The sequence below is a fragment of the Centroberyx affinis genome, unplaced genomic scaffold (genome assembly GCF_046629955.1).
Source record: "Centroberyx affinis isolate AG114_WGS23_722 - 3 ecotype Tasmania unplaced genomic scaffold, CSIRO-AGI_Caff_v1 ptg005664l_1, whole genome shotgun sequence".
Taxonomy (NCBI): Eukaryota; Metazoa; Chordata; class Actinopteri; order Beryciformes; family Berycidae; genus Centroberyx; species Centroberyx affinis.
The window spans coordinates 30,781-51,573 of NW_027282855.1; the positions used below are offsets into that span (position 1 = coordinate 30,781).

Here is a 20,793-nt window from a genome sequence, read left to right on the forward strand (position 1 = left end):
ATGTTGTTTTTTTTCTGTTTTTCTTCATGTTGCGTTCTTCCTGGAAAACACACTGTTCATCTCAGTGGGACTGACCTGGTTAAACAAAGGTCAAATTATAAATACATTTTTATTTCTCTGTGTTTTGTGTGTTTGTCTTTATGCTGTTTAATTGGTCAGATAAATATAAAAAGCTATAATGCAACAAGTTGAATAATGTTAAATAACATTCATCCTATTAGTCTCTCTCTCTCTCTCTCTCTCTCTCTCTCTCTCTCTCTCTCTCTCTCTCTCTCTCTCTCTGTATCGATGGCTGCAGGTGAGGGGCGCGGCGCGGGTATCGATGTGTGTGTGTGTGTGGGGAGGAGGGGGCGCGTGGCCGGGCGGAGTCGAACAGCACGCTCACACACCAACTTCCCCCCCTCTCTCTCACACACACATACATACACATAAAACTATTAATGTTTGTGGGCGGAGGGTGCGCGCGTGGTAGTGGATATAAACCGGAGAGTCTCGAGACAGCACCTGTCAGTCCAACAGCCCGCGAGCAGCATCCTCCGGTTCCTGCTGAGGCGCGCGAGCAAAGGCGCTGTGGGAATAACTGACTGCGCGCGAGAGACAAACTAAAACACTGGGAATTTTCCTATTCCACCAGACTCTACTGGAGCTAAAGATTTGGATTTATTTTCATCATTTTATTCCTTTTTAAGTGGTTTTTTTTTTCAAGAATATTTTCTGTGTGGGGAAAAAAAGACAACTCTACAAAAAAAGGTAAACATTTTGAGACTTTTCTACATTCTTATATAAAGAGATATTAACAATAATATGTTATAAAAAAAACAAACGTCACTTAAGTCACTTTATTAACTGCAGGTTTATATTTTTTCCCTCCAGTCATGAGCTCGCCGCCGCTGCTGCTGCTGTGTCTCGTGCTCGTGTCGGTGTGCGCCGGCGGCGGGGAGGCGCGTGTCAGACTGAACTCCATCAGGACGGTGATCCTGCGGGACAGTCACGCGCTGCCGGTGAACAGGAGCACCGGGGACCCGAGCCTGGACCTGACGGTAATACCATGGGTCTATCTGTGTGTGTGTGTGTGTGTGTGTGTGTGTGTGTTTCTATGTTTGTATGTATGTTTCTGTGTGTGTGTATCTATGTCTCTCTCACTGTGTGTGGATGGCTACAATGTGTGTGTGTGTGTAAGTGTGTGTTTCTATGTTTGTGTGTGTTACCGTGTGTGTGTGTGTGTATGTTTCTATTTCACTGTGTGTGAGTGTGTTACGATGTGTGTATGTTTTTTTAATCTCTCTCTCTCTCTCTCTCTCTCTCTCTGTAGCTCTACCAGTGCATCAGTGACCTGGAGTGCAGTGAGGGGAGTTACTGCCACGCCCCCTCCCGAGGCCACGCCCACTCCCGCTGCCGGACCTGCCGCAGGAAGAAGAGGCGTTGCCACAGAGACGGCATGTGTTGCCCCGGCAACCGCTGCAGCAACAGTAAGACTATACACATACCGGTCTACCTATAGAGAGAGCTTTCATGTGGGCCTGTTTATATTTAGACAATAGATTTTCATGTTTCAATTCTTAAGATTCTCTGCTTTCTCTTTTTCCTCCACCAATTCTTCTCTATCCTATCTCATCCCCTACTTTTCATTGCTATCTTCCTCTCTTTCCTCTCCATCCCTCCTCCTGTTTCTCTCTCTCTCTCTCGCTCTCTCTCTCTCTCTCCAGATATTTGTGTTCCAGACCTGGACAGTTTTCTCTCTCAGAGGATCCCAGACATGGACGGAGGGACGAGTCTGCCGTCCAAAAAGAAAGGATGGAGGAAGAGGGGGAGAACGACCGCCAAACTGCCCTCCGTCAAAGGTACGTAGCTCTTTAACACTCTTTCCTCAGCCAATAAACACACTGTCATTAACGCTTTATACACCTTTATTCACACTAAAACAGCCGCCTTGTTTCCTTGTTCGCTCATTGCCAAAATGCTATATATCCATTTTGGGAAAAGTTTGAAAAAAAAAAAAAAAAAACGTATTACCTGAAGTTAATCTGTCACTATTCAAAATCTAGTCTGGAAAAATGTCTCATTTAGTGAACCAAGGACTGAAGTTTCCCGCTGTGTTTTAACAAGAAGCATCACTTGGTTTATTGTTGAGCTGTCAATCATTTAGTAAGAGTAGGTGTCACTTCTGATTGGCTGACTCCATAATTACCACGATCTAATCCTCTTTGAATTTATATTGGCTTTTATACTCCATTAGTACTCCATTATTACCATTGTCTAATCGTCCATTAGTAACATTATTTGTTTTCAAATATTTGTTTTTATTTGTTTTTTTTACTTTCAACTATTATTATTACAATAAGGTCTCCTTCCATTCATTCGTTTGTTAATTCATACAGCTCCAAACAAACTGGCATATTTATTACTGATTGGCCCAGAGAGGGTCTGTACTGTAAGGTTTAGAAGTTAAGTTAATTCATATATTCGAGTTAATTTACAAAAAATATATTTACAATGTTTACACAGTTAACTATTTACATATTTATGTTTACACAGTTATTATTTGCATATTTACATGTTTAAATCTTTACATCGGCATCTTTAAAACAGTTACAATAATCCGCTGAATCCACCTCTGTGGTTCCCTCACATTTACCCCAGTCTAAGACCTTCTTGCTTCTGATTGGTTAGTTCAGTCACATGGGAGTCAGAACAAGGAAGTGTTGTTGTTGTCGTGAAGCTGATCAAGTGTGGAGAAAAGTAAACAGCCTCCATCCGGCTGTTTCTTCTCATTAAGAGTGATCCAACCCTCACATTACAGTATTATTCTTGGTGGATGACAAGCTAACCGTTGCCTTGTTTTGTAAGAGTAGGTGTCACTTTTTCAAACTGTGGTTATCTAATTTTGATATGAAACTAACTGTGTTTTATGTGTGTGTGTGTGTGTGTGTGTGTGTGTGTGTCCAGGTCAGGTCGGGGATCCCTGCCTGCGCTCGTCGGACTGTTCGGAGGGTTTGTGCTGCGCCCGTCACTTCTGGGCCCGGATCTGTAAGCCGGTGCTGCAGGAGGGACAGGTTTGCACGCGGCACCGCAGGAAGGGGAACCACGGCCTGGAGCTGTTCCAGCGCTGTCCCTGTGGGGACGGACTGAGCTGCCGCACGCTGCGGGAGGCCGACGCCCAGCCGGCATCCTCGGCGCCGCCATCGTCACTGTCGTCTTCGTCATCGTCGTCTTTGTCTTCGTCTTCGTCTTCGCTGCTGGCGGCGGCGTCCAAGTCGAAGTTTGCGCCGTCCTCTTCCTCGTCTCACCGTTCCTCCCCTCGCGCGTCACGCCTGTCTTCGTCCTCGTCGTCCTCGTCTTCCTCGTCACCGGTGGCGAAGACGAGACTTCACGTGTGCCAGAGAAACTGAGGAAGGACGGACTGGCGGAAAGAGAGACTGACGGAGGGGATGAGAGAGGAAAGAGGAAACGTGGCTTTAAAGGAAGGAAGGAAGGAAGGAAGGTTGAAGCAGTGCACCTCCCTCTCTTTGCCGATGACCGACCCCAGGGGAAAGAGAGGCAGAGAAAGAAAGACAAAGAAGAGAGAGAGAGAGAGAGAGAGAGAAATGGAGGGAGGGGTTGATGACCAAGCCTGTTTGCACCTGTGGAAACTCCCGGTATCGCTCCTGAACTCTGCGTCCAAACCGTCCCCGATGCTAATTAGCTTCCTGTCAGGCTGCTTTCACACGGACCGACACAAATGGATTCGGGTGTGAAACTCTTTGTGGTTCAGATCCGGTTTCCTCCTGGCTGTCTAGACGGGCGGAAACCGCTTTGAAATCCGGTTTTACCTTGTTTACACAAAATCGGCAAAGCTTTAACGTTGAAATCCGATGCATTTAGACTGTAATGGCTTTTGTCAAGGTTACAGAGTCCTTTGTTATCGTTGCCTCAGGACCCACAGATCAATGATATGCCATTATTTTAAAAGGTCCATGTCCATAATATCTTATTTTTCTGTCATTTTCTTGATGCCAGTGGCCTTATTCTGCCTTGTTTCAAAATATTTACACTGGTTTCTAGAAAATTAGCTGAGCCACATTAGAAACAAGTGGATTTATGTGACAGAATTGTTTTAAGAGAAATAACTTTTATAGATTAAATATTTTGTCAAGATGGACATTTTTCGTTGAGCATTATTATCATCTGGTGTGAAAGCATTGTTGCAGCGGTAAATAACAATCTGTCTATCCAATGGAGACATGGTTGAACTCCAGTCACTGATCACAACAAGGCAAACAAACCACTGTTATAAACAGAAAAAATACAATCATGTTTTCAGAATTGCGTAAATTTACGTCTTATTTTCTTGAAAAGAGTTTATTACAGAAGCTCGAAATTGGAAAGAACTGGGTAAACTGAGTTTTGGTGGGTTTACCTTTAGAAAGCCAAGAGAAGAAACTAACATAGAAACTGATCTGGACCATGATGGGTGCTAATGGGTGTTAAAATGGGCGTGCAAATCCATCTTTAGTTTCATTGTAATTGAATGGACAGAGGTGATCTTAGCAACCAAGGTATGTTTTTGGGAAGCCAGGCATTGTCTTTTAGCCAATAGGGATTGGCGGCTCTTTGACACTTTAAGGACTTTGTAAATACTCTGTCACCGCAAAACTCCCAGAACGACTATGATTGTACCGCTTATATCCCCCATGCCACTATTCCTTGTGCTATTAAACTAGAGTAGGCATGTGGAAACCTGGCTTGGACGTTATGCTGCGTTCAGGTCAAAGTCGGAAGTCAGAAATTCACAGTTGGTAAATAATAATTCCAATTTCGGTGCGTTTCAGTGCTTCAGCCCAGAAACCAGCGAGGAAACATGGACGATTTCCTTTGCCCAACGTGAAATCCTGTTCCCCATGCAACAGCTAATGATAATGATATTTAGCAACGTTATCTAGCTAGCTAGCATATTTTTATCCATTTACCACAGATATTTATAATAGATTTAAGGTCATGTGATGCTGAAAATGGAGCTGAAGTGTATTTTGCGGACTTGAAGAGCCATTCTGTTGCATTTTTACTTGTAGCAAGTGTGAATTTCCGACTTTCCGACATCTCTGGAACGCAGCATTAGAGGAAAAGGGTGGTGGGTGAGAGCAGGTTTGTTACTGGAGTTATCAACTGGGCTTCAGTAGAAACTCATTCAACGTTCAAATCAATTCAAATCCCTAAACTGTAAAATGTTTCCTCATTCACACAAAAGTACAACTTCCCTATAAGGCCTGAGGTTTGTCTAGAAATCCATTTAGATTGCACTATTGTTATTGTGAAGAGTTATTTTTCTATAAGTTGTTGTATATTTTGGATAAACTATTGGGAATGATTTGTCTGTGTCATGTCACCTCTGCCAATTCCAATCTGCTTTGTTTTCAACAGTGTAAGACGGCTTGTCAATCAATCATCAATCTGTGTTTTCACTATTAAAAAAGAGTTGTAATTTTCAACATGTCTGTGCGTCTAGTTTGGGACAAAACACACATTTACGTACTTTTCAACACAAAACAGGTTAATAACATTGGTAACACTTTACAATAAGAGTCACTAACCCTTAATTAACATTAACTAATGTGTCTGGTAATCATTTACTAATGGTGTTCATGTTAACTAAGGTATTATTTTATACATTATTTAATAGTCATCTTTATAAACTATTAAATAATGTATAAATTAATACCTTAGTTAACATGAACACCATTAGTAAATTACACATTAGTTAACTTTTAATTAACTTAGTGACTCTTATTTTAAAGTGTTACCATAACATTTTGTCAGTGTTTTGTCAAACGTTTTGTCAAAACACTTTTTGTTTTTGCTACACTGGCAGGAAACTCCTGGAAGAGCAATCCAGTCCAGCTCTGTCCTACTGTTATTTACCAAGATGTATCATATAAACATTTATCATTTCACTGATTCCCCACTGAAAAACATAGAAACTCATGGCTCTCAAGAATCCAGAGGGATACATGTTCACATATTAATATATTTGGCCTATTATTGCTAGCTATCAGAGTCTAGCCCAGGTAGCCAGTAGCTAACTAACTAGTAAGCTAGCTAACTTCCCTGCTAAATTCAAACAGATGTTGTGGTTGTTGTTCCTGGGAGTGCTCGCTAATTTGATAACAGTTAGGTCTATGAAATGTAAAAATGAATGGATCTCAAGAATCTGGAGGATATAGGTTCACATTTTCATTTGCCCCATTATCACTAGCTACTTGAGTCAAAGCCTATGTAGGTAGCTAGCTAGTAGCTTACTAACTAGTAAGCTAGCTAACTTCCCTGCTAAATTCAAGCTGTCGTCGTTCCTGACATTGCTAGTTAATTTGATAACAGTTCTCTCTATCTGAAGTCCTCACTTAGATGTTGAAGTAACACTAGTTTTACAGATATGCTAATCTTCTGGGTAGAGTTTCCCACGCAGAGTCTTCAAAATGGCCGCTGTATGAATAAGGTCAATTCTCAAGGGACTGCTATGTAAAAAAATAATGGAGGTCATTGGTGATTTTACAGTTTTTTTTTTATTGCCAAGACATATTTCTTGAAATTATGCTCCATTTTCCAAAACTCTAGACACAAATGCATAATTGCACACTCATCTTCACAAACTTCAAACTTCCATGTCAAAACCAAACTCTCCACTCAAAACCATGTAATCTTACATCTAAACCAAACTTTGCCTTCAGACATCACACAAAAGCCATCAAACACACACACACTACAAAATAGCCATTACACACTGGTGAGATCAATTCAAAACACTACTGTAAAAACCTGTTACTGCAATGAATAATGGCACTTATGGTTTTCCCCCAGAACAAACTCTTTACATGATGAACACAATATAAAGACACAACACATGTATACATTTTCTAAATTTTTAATTGCTCAATGTACTGTAGTAAAATAAACTGAAATTGAGCGAAAAAGTAAATGTACTGTAAAAATATGCAACTGATAAAGAACGTAGAATACAGTAAAATAATTTCCATGTATTTACCAATATAAACCAATTAAAAAAAAAACAGTTTGTAGATAAAGAAAGAAATCACATTTATTCTGCCTCAGCATCCCAATTTGAGAAACTCATCAGAAACTATTTGTCTCCTTGCCCTTGCCCTTCCTCTTCCTCTTCCACCTCCTCTCCTGTGTCCTCTTCCTCTACCTTCAGGTCTTTGTGGATCCATTGTTCCAAAACAAGTGAACTGACCCATGGCCCTTTTATCTATCTATCTATCTATCTATCTATCTATCTATCTATCTATCTATCTATCTATCTATCTATCTATCTATCTATGTATTTATCCTGAGGTTCTGATTGGTGTGTGAACAATTTTGACTCTTAGTGTTTGCACCTGGGGAACTGTGTGTTAATTGGGTTTGAGCTGTGATGACTTGAGTTAATGATATTGAATGCCAGTGCTTTCTAAATGAGCACATGGTGCAGCCAGTGATATATGAAGGGATTTGTGTGTAGAGTTTTTCACAAAAAGTTCAACAAATCTGAATCATGTGTGAAAACAGGGGAATAGTGTTTATAGTTTTGGGAAATGGGTTTGTCTTTTGGTAGATGGTGTCATGGTTTGGGATGTTTAGTTAACAGGCCCAGTTATAGTGTGTAAGCGATCAAGAAAAACTGTAAACATACCACACAGCAATAAAAACCCAATAAAATCAAACATAAATCCCCGCCCCGTCACATAGCCGCATGAGTACACACACACACGCACACACACACACACACACACACACACACACATACACACACACACACACACACACACACACACACACACACAGTAGCTAATCATAAGCTTTGGAGAATAGGAAAGTTTTTAGTTTGCTTTTGAAAGTGGACACAGTTGTGATGGACCTCAGGTCAGCAGGCAGCTTGTTCCAGAGAGCAGGACCACAGTAACTGAAGGCACCCTCACCAGACCTGGATCTAATTCTGGGTACAGCTAGAAGACCTCTGCCTGATGACCTGAGAGGCCTGATCGGGTTATGATCAGTGAGCAAATCAGAAATGTACTGAGGAGCCAAACCATTAAGTGCTTTATAGACTGTTAGCAGGATTTTGAAGGTGATTCTGTATTGTACCGGGAGCCAATGAAGTGATTTCAGTACCAGAGTAATATGTTCAAATTTTCGTGTACGTGTAAGGACTCTGGCTGCTGCATTTTGAATGAGCTGGAGCCGTCCTACAGATTGCTTAGATAATCCTGCAAATAGAGCATTACAGTAGTCTAACCTGCTTGAGATGAATGCATGAACCAGTTTCTGAGAGTCAGTTTGAGATATAAATGCTCTACTTTTTGATATATTTTTAAGTGATAAAACGCTGTTCTAGTGATATTGTAATGTGATTTTCAAAATTGAGATCAGTATCCAAAATAATGCCAAGGTTTCTGACTTGCTCACTGTGTTTCAGAGACAGCGTTGCCAAGTGCGAGTAAATTTTCTCTCTCTGATTTTTAGGACCAACTGTGAGTATTTCAGTCTTGTCTGAATTCAGCTGTAAAAAGTTTCTTGACATCCAGCAATTAATATCGTCAATACAGTTTACCAGTTTGTTAACAGGACTGAGATCATCAGAGGAAAGTGAAATGTACAACTGTGTATCATCGGCATATGAATGGTAGGATATATTATGTTTCTTTATGATAGTACCAAGCGGGAGCATGTATAGATTGAAGAGCAGTGGCCCAAGGATTGACCCTTGTGGAACGCCAGAGAAAATTTTTGTTTCTGCAGATTTAAAACTACCTATTGAAACGTAAAAGCTCCTGTCCTTTAAATAGGATGAAAACCAGTTAAGAACAAGACCCGCTAAGCCGACTGAAAAATGAAGCCTTTGAATTAAAATGTTGTGATCAACAGTGTCAAAGGCAGCAGTGAGATCAAGTAATACTAAAATCAATGTTCTCCGTGAGTCACTGTTGATCTTAAGGTCATTGATTACTCTTATGAGAGCTGTTTCAGTACTATGATTCGCTCTGAAACCCAATTTGGTCGGAAATTGCAACATCCAGAACAGCTGTTACTGCAATATCAAGTCCTTTGGCAAGGACAAGGTCAAGTGTGTGACCCTTTGTGTGGGTGGACCCAGTGACATATTGTTTGAAATCAAATGATTCAAATAAACCGATGAATTGTTTTGTATCTGAGTTGTTGCTGTTATCAACATGAATGTTGAAATCACCCGAAATGATAATGCTGTCAAAGTCAATTGTGATTTTAGATAAGAGTTCACCAAATTCTTCCAGAAAACCCTGTCTCAGTTTAGGAGGATGATAGATAGTAAGAAGAAGTACAACAGGAGATACAGACTGAATAACTAAACCTAAATATTCAAAGCTCAGGTGATTGCCAAAAGACACAGATTTACAGCTACAAATGTCATTATATAGAACAGCAACCCCCCGCCCTTCCTATTAGTCCGAGTGCAATGTACAAAATTGTAGTTAGCAGGTGATGTTTCAATCAGCTCCTTATTACCAGTTTGATCAAGCCAGGTTTCTGTTAGTAGGATAAGGTCCAGTTTGTGAGCAGTAATGATGTCATTAACAATGAAAGTCTTATTAGCTAGAGATCTAACATTAAGTAGTGCAAGTTTCAGAGTGCAAGGAGAAGTATTAGCAGGGTCAGACAGAGAAGGCTTGATATGTACAAGACAGCTAGTAGATCTCTGAGATTTTCTTACTTGCTTGTTACCTGACTTTAGTCTATTGTTAATTACTACTTTAATATGATATGTTGGTGTGGGACTCACAGTACGTCACAAGGTGAAGGCTTTGCAGGAATGTAAAGTGAGTTCGATGTTCATGGATAAAAGACGACATCCTGCATGATTTGGATGGAGGTGGTCATGTTTAAAAAGTTCCGCTCTGTTGTAGAAGGTGGTGAAGTTGTCCACGTAGGGGATGTTTCTGGTGCAGCAGTAGCCCTTAAGCCAGGTGTGAAGTTGCCTTAGTCGGCTAAACTTTACGTCGCCAAAACGGGGGGAGGGCAGTGGGCCTGAAATGATACACTGCTTGCCAGTGTTCAAAACACTGTCCATAAGGCAGACAAAATCCTCTTTAAGTTTCTCCGACTGCTGCATCTTAAGGTCGTTGGTGCCCACATGCACCACAACAGTCGAGACAGCCGGGTGATGATGTAGCAGCTGTAGGGCGGAGGTGTTAAAGTCCTTAACGAGGGCACCCGGGTGGCAGGAGGTGCGGCACCTGTTGATCTGAACATGACGGACCATGGACGACCCAACCACAAGCACGGGGGGACAGTTGGTATAGTTGTCCTCAGCAACTGCCTCGGTGGACGTCCCAGGGCGCACTCCGACAGAGGAGCGAGGTGGATGTCCCGAGTGACGCTCAACCACCGGGCGAGAGCAGGCCGTAGCAGCGACGCCTTTCCTTGGGTGACGAGCAGACCGCCCAGGCATGGTCGGAGAGGAGGCTGGTCGCGGTGCAGTGGACGGCACGGAGGACTGGGGTTGCCCACACAGAGGGGGGAACTCCTGCTCATCCAGGACATCGATAGTAGGCTGCAGGGCTTGAAACTTGTTCTCCAGATGAAGCGCCTCCGGCATAGAGCAGCGAGGGGAGCTCCTGCCCCGCAGTTTACCACCCTTCACCAAAGTCCAGGGCTCTGGAGTAGAACAAGCTCGGGACTTGGGCTTAGCTCCGAGGCTCAACCATGCATCTTCTCTCACAGCTGTTGGGGCATCAGATGGGGCTGATTCACCCACAGCGAGAAATGGACCCGGACCAAGGCAGGGTGGTGTCGGAGTCCGGTGGGACCAAGGCTGAGGACACGGAGCACGAAATGTGCTTAGCCCGGGCAGTGGCGATTGTGGAGAGGTGCATGAAGAGCTCATCCTTCTTCCTCAGATCCTCTCGCAAGCGACGGATGTCTTCTGTTATCTGTGAGTAGACAGGCAGACACTTCTCACACACACCCATGGTCAAACAGCCGGCTAGCTTGGCCACCAGGCTAAAGGCGAGCCTAGCCAAGCCAGCAGCAGCAGCGGTAGGTCCAGAGCAGGGGGTGTTTTTTGCAATCAGTCTCTCAAGTGGAAGTCCACGACTGATTAAAAATATGATCAGAGCTGCAGGATTTATCCCGGCGAAAGTCTCTGGCACTAGCTAGCTACAAGCCGGTGCTAGGTAGCAGCAGATTCTGTTACTAGTACAAATGCAAGAATCGGCGATCGTGAGCAAAATCAAAAATAGCCCAGTCCGACTGTAGGGTAGGCACAGTAAAGCGACAGTAATCCGTTTGCAAATTAAACAATAATAGGCTGTATTTCCAGAAATCAGACAAAAACCTCAGCAGGAAGGAAGCCGAAGGTACGGAACTGAGCTGACTCTTCTCAAGCTACGACTCAGCGTGTTTTGGAGTAGAGACTAGGGCTAAAGACAAGACAGTTTACTGTGTCACAGTTACCTACATTTGGAAACTGGCCCTTTTATCTATCTATCCTGAGGTTCTGATTGGTGTGTGAACAATTTTGACTCTTATTGTTTGCACCTGGGGAACTGTGTGTTAATTGGGTTTGAGCTGTGATGACTTCAGTTAATGATATTGAATGCCAGTGCTTTCTAAATGAGCACATGGTGCAGCCAGTGATATATGAAGGGATTTGTGTGTAGAGTTTTTCACAAAAAGTTCAACAAATCTGAATCATGTGTGAAAACAGGGGAATAGAGTTTATAGTTTTGGGAAATGGGTCTGTCTTTTGGTAGATGGCGTCATGGTTTGGGATGTTTAGTTAACAGGCCCAGTTATAGTGTGTAAGCGATCGAGAAAAACTGTACAGTAATCCCATCTGAATCTGCCATATCTGTAATTGTCAATGTACAAATTCTGGCACAAATCCCCTCCCGTATATTGAGGCCCTGGTAATACTAATCCTGTGTATATTGAACTCTTGGTAATTTAAGATGTAATTTGTTTTTGCCGCATGATTTCTTTTTCTTGTCATATAAAATGGAGACAGTAGTGGAATCTAAAGATATTTTTGCTTTGCTAAAACAATACGTGTGTGTGTGTGTGTGTGTGTACATGCCTCTATGTGAGTATGTGTGTGTGTATTTCTTTATGTATGCTTACATTTCTATCAGCGAGTGTGTGTAGATGTGTGTGTGCGTGTGTGTGTGTGTTTGTGTGACCATATATGGTCCTGTTTTCCAAACTTTCTGAGAATTGATTTTGATCTTCTGGCCTCTGAAGACTTACCAACAATGAGAACGTGTGTGTGTGTGTATGTGTGTATGTGTGTGTGTGTGTGTGTGTGTGTGTGTGTGTGTGTGTGTGTGAGATGCTTTCTCTTTTGTGGTTGATAGCTGTTGGGCATCGCTGTCCCTGGTTTGGGTATGGTTGTTATAAAGATAAGACACACATACACACGTGCACACATGCGTGCACACACACACACACACACGCTTAATTTTCTATGCTATCGTCACACTCGCATCCGTGTTCCCCAGTTTCCTTTGTTGCTGCATGGGTGGTGAATGTCAGTTTCTGGTGTGAGATCACACACACACACACACACACATACACACACACACACACACACATACACACCTGTCTGCATTATCACTCTGCGATCTGTGTTTCCCTGCTTCCTTGATGTCAGCACACGTCAGTATTTTTTTTCACACACACATTTTCCTTGTTGCTCTTCTGTCAGCGGCCAGGTTTGCATGCAGATCAAAAATGTGATCGCAATGCGCTTAAGGCCGCGGGGCGAGCGAGGCGAGCGGGGCGAGCGGGGCGAGCGAGGCAGAGCTGCTGTTGGTCAGAGTGAGCGGAATCTCAGCAACATATGTGGAGTTTTCTGATTTGATTCGCATTAATAAACACCAACGTTTACACCTCAGTCGCATTTCCAGAGACTGTATAATATAGAGCAGTGGTTCTCAACCACTGCTCTATATTAACTGAAAACCACTTGATGCCTACTGGCGACCCCCGTTACAGGAGCGCATAGTATGTATGTAGTATGTATAGTAGAAATAGATTTTTTTTCCCCCCTATCCCATAAATCATCTCGCGACCCTTGAAAATTATCTCATGACCCCCTGGGGGGTCCCGACCCCCAGGTTGAGAACCACTGATATAGAGCAGTGATTCTCAACCTTTTTCATATCAAGGACCCCTAATTTAGTCCACATTAAGGCCATTGACCCCCATTTGATGAGATTTTGTCTCTCCAACCCAAATCAATGAATATTTTTATTGTCAGATATGATTTTGTCCAGAATTCCATGACTGTCTGTGTTGCAGGTAGAGAGATAACAGAGAAACTATGATCAAAACAGTCATTCTGCTACATTCTCTAATTGTGTTTTTTCTTGTAAATGAAATAATGCTGAAATTTAACAACTCATCAATTTGCTGGGGACCCCCTGGAACCCCCTCAAGGACCCCTGGTGGTCCCCGGACCCCACGTTGAGAGTGTGTACTACTCTCAGCAGTGTCCTTGCACGAAATGTCCCGCGGAACTGTTCCACGGGACATTTTAATGTCATGATATGTTGAAAGCATATCGAGAATTACATCATATGAATGTCCTTTGTTAAAATATTTCCCTTATGATTTCAATCTCCTATTCCATCCTTTCAGACTCAGTTTAAAATTCGTGCAAGGACACTGCTGAGAGTACAGTACACAATAAAAACAGGAAATGACACTGAACTGTCGCCAGGGACTTGGGTTCTGTCCAATCACAAACAAGAAGTGTTGTCCCACCTTTTCCGTAATCTGAAATGTTGTGTTTTCTGAAATTATTTGTGTTTTCTGAAATGTCGTTGTGTTTTCTGAAATTATTTGTGTTTTCTGAAATGTCGTGTTTTCTGAAATTTTTTGTGTTTTGTGAAATGTTGTGTTTTGACCCTCAGGGCCACCGTACTTATGGGGAGTCGTCATGTGATCGGTTCAGAGGGACTGTTGCCTCGGTCGCAGTATATTGACAACAGTCGCATTACAGCGCATGTAAACATGGACACTGTTGCCAGGCAGCTGATGACTCTCCGATTCCCAGTCTGGTTAGAAAGAGATAGGGAGATATTCAGTGTATAAGTGTGTATATGTGTGTGTGTGTGTGTGTGTGTGTGTGTGTGTGTGTGTGTGTGTGTGTGTGTGTGTGTGCAATCAAACAGTGGAGATCATCGCATACTGACATCACACAAAGACATCCAGATGCGAGATTGATGATAACGTGTGAGTGTGTGTGTGTGTGTGTGTGTGTGTGTGTGTGTGTGTGCTTCTAGTCTGTTAATAATAATAAATGCCTCAGATTGTCTTATCGTTCTGGTTTATAATTCGGTCAGAAGAAACGGCGTGCAGATGATGTTTTCCTTCACAAAGGTCAGAGCGGCAGCAGCCTGAGGCGACGCTCCGATTACATCAGCAGATTTTACTCAACCTTTATTTATACAGGGAGCGCTGACGGAGCCCCGCCCGCCGGGTGAACACGTCACCCGTTTGAGGCTGAACTTGTCATGGCAGAGGGGCCACCTGCCGAAAAGGTAGAACTGTCCCTTAGAGGTGCAAGATTTAATGTAGTTTACCCACAGAGAGAGAAAAATGAACTGTAGAATTAAATTAAGTGTCGTTTTTAAGTATCTAACATCAGGGTATCCAGCATATGACCAAAAAATCTCAATCATACACCAATATATTTCATCCTCTACTGTTTTCGTTGATGTTTCTCATAAATGAACAATCCTCCATCTGTCTTTTTTAAAGTTTAATATTGCTTAACTTGTAATTGATTTTCTTCCAGTCCCTGCAAATGGACGATAGCGCACCTATTTTGTATTTTTGAGATTCAAAATTCGGATCCAATTCCGGACACTTACTTTCGTCCGTGTCAGTGTATTCATATACTCGATATTAACCCTTTATTAACCCTTCCTGTACCTCCACAATGTTACAGATACTTGTAAGAAGTGCAGGCTCTGTACTCAAAGCTCTTATTTTTCCATTTATCAGCCGATACAGATTCTCTACATGAAGTAACTGTCGCCCAAAGTGGGATTTAAGGCTTCCCGCTTCTTGTTCGTGACTAAGTTTGTATCTTAGTGTTTTATATGTTTAAATTTGTATAGATATTTATGAAATTTGATACCTAGCTTCTGAAATGTGTATGGATTTACGTCACTTAGCTTTCGGTTGGGAACTCTGTATAAAAATGCCGGTAAACACCGGAAATTAGATACAATTCTGTTACTGAAGAAAAACACCAGATTTAAATTCACTATGTTGATGTGGGCTAGACTATTTTCCACATTTCCTACAGTTTTATATCATTCCTTTGATGCTATGAAACACACTGGTGACTTTTTGTATCAATTAAAAATCATTTAAAAATATTTTTAGTAATTTATTTTCCCCCTCCAAAGATCTCCAGGTCGTTTTGTTGCTGTTTCTGGCAGCCGCACAGAGACGCTGCTCTGATTGGCTGCCGGAGGCTACTAGAGGCTCCACCCCCTCCCCCTGCCCGCCCAAATGTAAGATGATTGGTCGACTCCAGTAAATTCAGCTGTCGACATCAGAAACCAGCTGTGTTCTGATTGGCCCATTTCAGACAAGGCTTTTCTTCTAAATACAGCTGTGGAGAAACAACAAACAGTACAAATTTGTTTTTTTTACTGAACATTCAAGAGTGTAAAACCCATGAAAAACATCAGTTATCCAATTCTACAGATAACCCCCCCCCCCCACACACACACACACACACACACACACACACACACACACACACACACACACACACTTCCCCGTTAAAGTGTCCCTTTAACTCTTATCAGTGTAATATGAAACCAGGTGCAGGAAGTCAAACTGAAGGGATGTTAGTCAGTTTTACAACATAATAAAACTATAGAGGGAGAGACAGATGGGTAGGACTGGTTATTATTTAACCAGACCCCCCCCCCCCCCACACACACACACACACACACACACACACACAGTGCACACACATATGGAAACACACACTTACACGCAGAAATCCATATACGCATACAGGTACGTGCTTCCGTAGTTGGTTAGCAGCTAAGTTGTGTGATATACAGAACATATATGTTGTACGCATACACACTTATTCTCTCTCTCTCTCACACACACACACACACACACACACACACACACACCTCATATCGATTGGTCCAATAACTGTGTCTCTGTCTCACCTGAGCAGGTAAGCCTCGTCTCGTAAATTTCTTCGCTGTGCAGTATTTATAAGTGTGAGACTGCAGTTGAGGCAGAGTGTCAGTTAGCAGATCAGTCAATTACAATTTATACATTTTGTTACAGCAACTCGCCCATAAAGAGAGAAATGTGAGTTTCGACTGAAAAGCGAGATCTCCATTGTTTCTATAAACTGACCCGGACTCTGATAAAAGTTCACAGATAAGACTTACAATTTACAATTTCCCATTTGGCAGATGCTTTGTGATCCAAAGCGACGTACACATGAGGTTAGTTTGGAGCTGCTTACAAAATAGTTCTGATTTTGAGGAGAGAATCATCTGTGGTTTTGAATTATTGACTGTAAGTGAAGTGTTCATGTGGAGGTGCCTTACCTGCTCAGTCACACCCTGTTCAAAACTGTTAAAAACTGTTCAAAACTGTTCAAAAATGTTTATTTATTTATGTATTTATCTATTTATTTATAGGGACAGAGCACGTTTATAAACATCAATATAAAAATACAAGATGTAAACATTTGTACAGCACATTTCATACACTGGGGCAATTCAAAGTGCTTTACAGAGTGATAAAATTACAGTAAAGGTAAAAGATTTACAATTAAAAAGTGCAAAAGTACAGACAAGAGATACAAAAGATAAAAGACTTAAAAAGTAAACTAGTGCAGTTCAAATCAAATCCGTAGTCCTTAGACAGGTAACAAAAACAGGAACATTACTAATATACTAATACAAATATACAAATACACAAGTAGAAAAAGACAAAATACATTGTACAACAACTTTTACACATCAGCTTCACAAATTCCAGATTCTTCAAAATGAATAAATTCCGCCAAAACTTTAATTTTCGGAGTGTCTGCTAACGAGGTGAAAAAGTCACGTGAACGTAAACATGAACTTGATTTTGCCGTTCCGTGCATTTTGATTGGCTCTCACAGATGGACCTCAGCGCCAGAGACGGGCGGGGTTACCGTGGCAACAACCCCTTCAGCGCCCTCGGCGGCTGGGGCCGTCTCCACGGCGACGAGCGGGAGGCGCTGGCCCTGAACGTGCTGTTGCTAGGCGACAGGCAGAGCGGGAGGAGCTCCGTGGGGAACGCTCTGATTGGTCAGTAATTCTGGACAAGACTTCTTCCAAATCATATCTGTTCTTTATTCAGTAATATATCAAACTTATGAAAGGAAGTAAAAGTTGTATCACTGTAAAAAATGAACTAACTATAAATCTTTGCATCTCAGCTGTGATTTTTCACACAACTCCCTTTTATTTTTTTTAGCAAAGACAATAAAGTGTTAATAAATGGTTAATTAACATAATCAGAACCCATTATTATCGATCAGTTATGATGCAATATATAAATGATAATCTGTTCAAATGCATCAAATAACATTCTAACATTTACTAATCCTTAGTAAACTGAGAAAAGACTAAAGTAATTGTTAATTATTTGATAGTTAACAATTAATTAATACTTAACTAACGATGAATAATGATAAATGAACCTTTATTAATGATGTTTGTTATAAAATGTAAACGAGCCTAACGCTGTTCAACAGGCGGAGAGGAATTCCAGACAGGCGGCCGCGTTTCCGGCGTTTCCGTGACGACGGAGTGCCGGCTGCTCAGCGGAACGTTCCGGAGCTTCTTCAGGAGGAAGGGGGCGGAGTCTGACCTGACGCTCAGGGTGGTGGACACGCCCCCTCTGCCCCCCCGCCCCCCGGCGCTCAGGCGGAGCGTGCGCGAGCTTTGCCCCGAGGGCGTGCACGTGCTCGCGCTCGTGGTGAGAGCCGACCTGCCGTACCGCAACACACACCTGGAGGAGTGTGCACAGGTACACACACACACACACACACACACACACACACACACACACACACACATAGCATACACTGACTGTACGATATTGAGTATGTGTGTGTGTGTGTGTGTGTGTGTGTGTCCAGACTCTCTTCGGTCCAGAATGGCGTCATCACTCTTTACTCGTCCTCACACACGCCGACCACCTGAGGGAGGCGGGGCTTCAGCCGTCACTCTACCTAACCCAGGCCACCGATTCGCTGAGAGCTCTGGCCGACACGGTGGGAGGCGGGGTCTCCTTCCTGGACAACAGCTCTGATTGGCCGGTGATCCGAGGCAGAGCGCTGAGGGACGGACTGCTGCGCCTGTCGGCCGCGAACCGCCACTCTGCTCTGACCGTCCGGACGGGACGCTGTGACGGGACAGAGGTCTCACTCTGAGGCTTTTTCCAGGAACCATACACAAACCAGGGGCCGGAGTCACCAATGTGTTCTTAAGATAGATCTTATGAAATGACATAAGAGGAAATTTTAGGAATTCAAATTCAGTTCTTGCAATTCCATTTCAGTTTACTGAGACACACCTCCTGGTCGCTGAGGAAAAGCAATCGAGTGCAGATTCACAGAACTCCTTTTCACGTTTTTGGCCCGAAAATCCCAGATCCCTTCAGTTCTCTGGACATGATCCTCCGAGCTGAATGCCATCAGTCCTAGATTCATCCATGATCCAAAGAAACGTCCGTCAACGTGTATCAAGTCCATGGATCAATGGGAGTGAAGGAAATGGTCAAAAACATACAGTAGGTGCTGATCGGCCGAAAAAGAAGTTCTGTGAATCTGCACTCGATTGCTCTTCCTGCAACATCAGGATCATGATCAGGATGTCTGTGTTTCATTATAAGATTGTCACGAACATTGATTAACAGCCGACAAAAGCCGCGTCCTGTCCCTTTAACACCAACACACCGACGCTGCATTCACATCATGTCGGATTTTACCGTAAATACAAGCTGCCGACTGGGAAAACACGCTCACGTCTGCCTCCTAGTGGTGGTTACTGGTAGGACATGTGGGACTTTTTTGTAGATGTGTTTTGCATGATGTTTTGTTTTCTGGATTTGTTAGTGAAAATCCCGGCTTTGTATCGCCAACTAGTGTTTGAAATGAATGGAATTTATTTTTAATAGAGATTTTTAATCATCATACGCCGCTTCTCCGGATTTTTTTTTAATTGCTTAGTAGGCGGAGAAAGGCTAAAACTGAGGGTGTACTATCCCTTTAATAGAAAAATAGTGAGATATGACACTGCTGCACTTCTTCTAAAATGTTGTATGATTTTATGCATTCTATGTCCTGTATTTTTTAACTTTATTGTCATTATTATTATTCAGTGGGTTTTATTTTCCATCTTATGTTATGCATTCCTCATTTTTATCTTATTTTTACTATTATTATCAAGTGGGTTTTATTCTCCATCTTATTTTACATTAATTATGGCATTCTATCCCTGTTTTTATGCTCGTTCTATGTCTATTTTCATGTGAAGATGCATTCTATGTATTCTATTCTCATCTTTATCTTATTTTCACTATTATTATCAAGTTTTATGTGAAGCACTTGGTAATTTCTTTGTTGTAAAGCACTTTGAGCTGCATTTCTTGCATGAAAGGCACTATAAAAATAAAGTTTATTATTATTGTTATTATTATTATTACTAAACAACAGTACACAACTATATATCAACAAACCTGGGTATTATAATCGAATGTTTATGACTGAAAACAGCTTCAAAACACCTGACAGTGTGAATCAGTTGGACTGCAACCCTTCACTTGTTCATAATAAAAACAATAAAAGACACAAAAAAAAGGCAATTGTCAGCGGTTGAAAAAAGAGGTTTTTATTTCCTCCCCCTGGTGCTGGTTTGATGGTCCGGAGTCTATCTGATGGTGCAGCAGGTGAGGGAGGGGGCCCTGCACAGCCCCTTCCCCCGCACCTCGAACCCGCTGCCTTTGTAGTTGGCCACGCCCCTGGAGTCCACCTGCAGGTCGGGCTGCAGCAGCTCCCACACCCGCTGCTTCGACTGCAGCTCCTTATCCGGCTCACCTGCACACACACACACACACACACACACGCACACACACACACACACACACACACACACACACACACACACACACGCACACACACACACACACACAGGTGAGAGGAAGAAGTGAGAATTTAGTTCATGATCACCAGGAAAGAAGCAAACTGTTTCATCCACATTTTCTGTAAAATCCCCAAATCCCCAAAATTTGTTTAATGTTGTTTAACTGGTTTATATATTTTGTAATAATAATTTAATAAATCTAATAACCGGGATAGTTGAGGAAGGTGACTCTGTCTCCAGGGGCGGAGCCAGTGGGCGGGGCCAGCAGCTCTATCTGGTCGTCGGGGGCGGAGCAGCAGAGGAGGCGGCCCTGGGAGACCACGCCCCTCACCTTACAGGGTCTGACGTTGCATAGCAACACGGCTAGACTGTCCCGGAGCTGGAGAGAGAGAGAGATTTAATAGAGATATAACATTTTTTAATTATGTTTTAATGTAATTTATTATTTTTATGTATACATTTTATGTAAAGCACATTGCAATACATTTCAAATGTACAAAATGTGCTATGTAAATAAAGTCTTGATTGATTGATTGAGAGAGGGAGAGAGAGGTGAGTGCCCAGAAGACTTAAGCTGCTTTTCCACCTTTGTCTCCAAATCTGAGAATAT

At 42.4% G+C, this 20,793-nt stretch overlaps 3 protein-coding genes across 3 annotated transcripts; 2 read left to right on the top strand and 1 right to left on the bottom strand.

Annotated features, from left to right (window-relative positions):
• Positions 1–288: 288 nt before the first annotated feature.
• Positions 289–3,389, top strand: LOC139667603 (dickkopf-related protein 2-like). The gene is made up of 5 exons (XM_071547094.1): positions 289–298; positions 874–1,040; positions 1,313–1,469; positions 1,707–1,841; positions 2,947–3,389. Exons 1-5 carry the CDS (start codon positions 289–291, stop codon positions 3,387–3,389), a joined length of 912 nt encoding a protein of 303 aa, XP_071403195.1.
• Positions 3,390–15,214: 11,825 nt separating this feature from the next.
• On the top strand, positions 15,215–18,472 carry LOC139667605 (GTPase IMAP family member GIMD1-like). The gene is made up of 5 exons (XM_071547095.1): positions 15,215–15,220; positions 15,459–15,533; positions 17,174–17,342; positions 17,792–18,066; positions 18,179–18,472. The coding sequence occupies exons 1-5, from the start codon at positions 15,215–15,217 to the stop codon at positions 18,470–18,472; spliced, it is 819 nt and encodes a 272-aa protein (XP_071403196.1).
• A 1,498-nt stretch (positions 18,473–19,970) lies between these two features.
• On the bottom strand, positions 19,971–20,562 carry LOC139667606 (aminoacyl tRNA synthase complex-interacting multifunctional protein 1-like; the record flags this gene model as incomplete). The annotated part of the gene is made up of 2 exons (XM_071547096.1): positions 19,971–20,137; positions 20,391–20,562. Coding segments are annotated over 2 exons (339 nt in total), but the record flags the coding sequence as incomplete, so codon positions are not given.
• Positions 20,563–20,793: the final 231 nt, after the last annotated feature.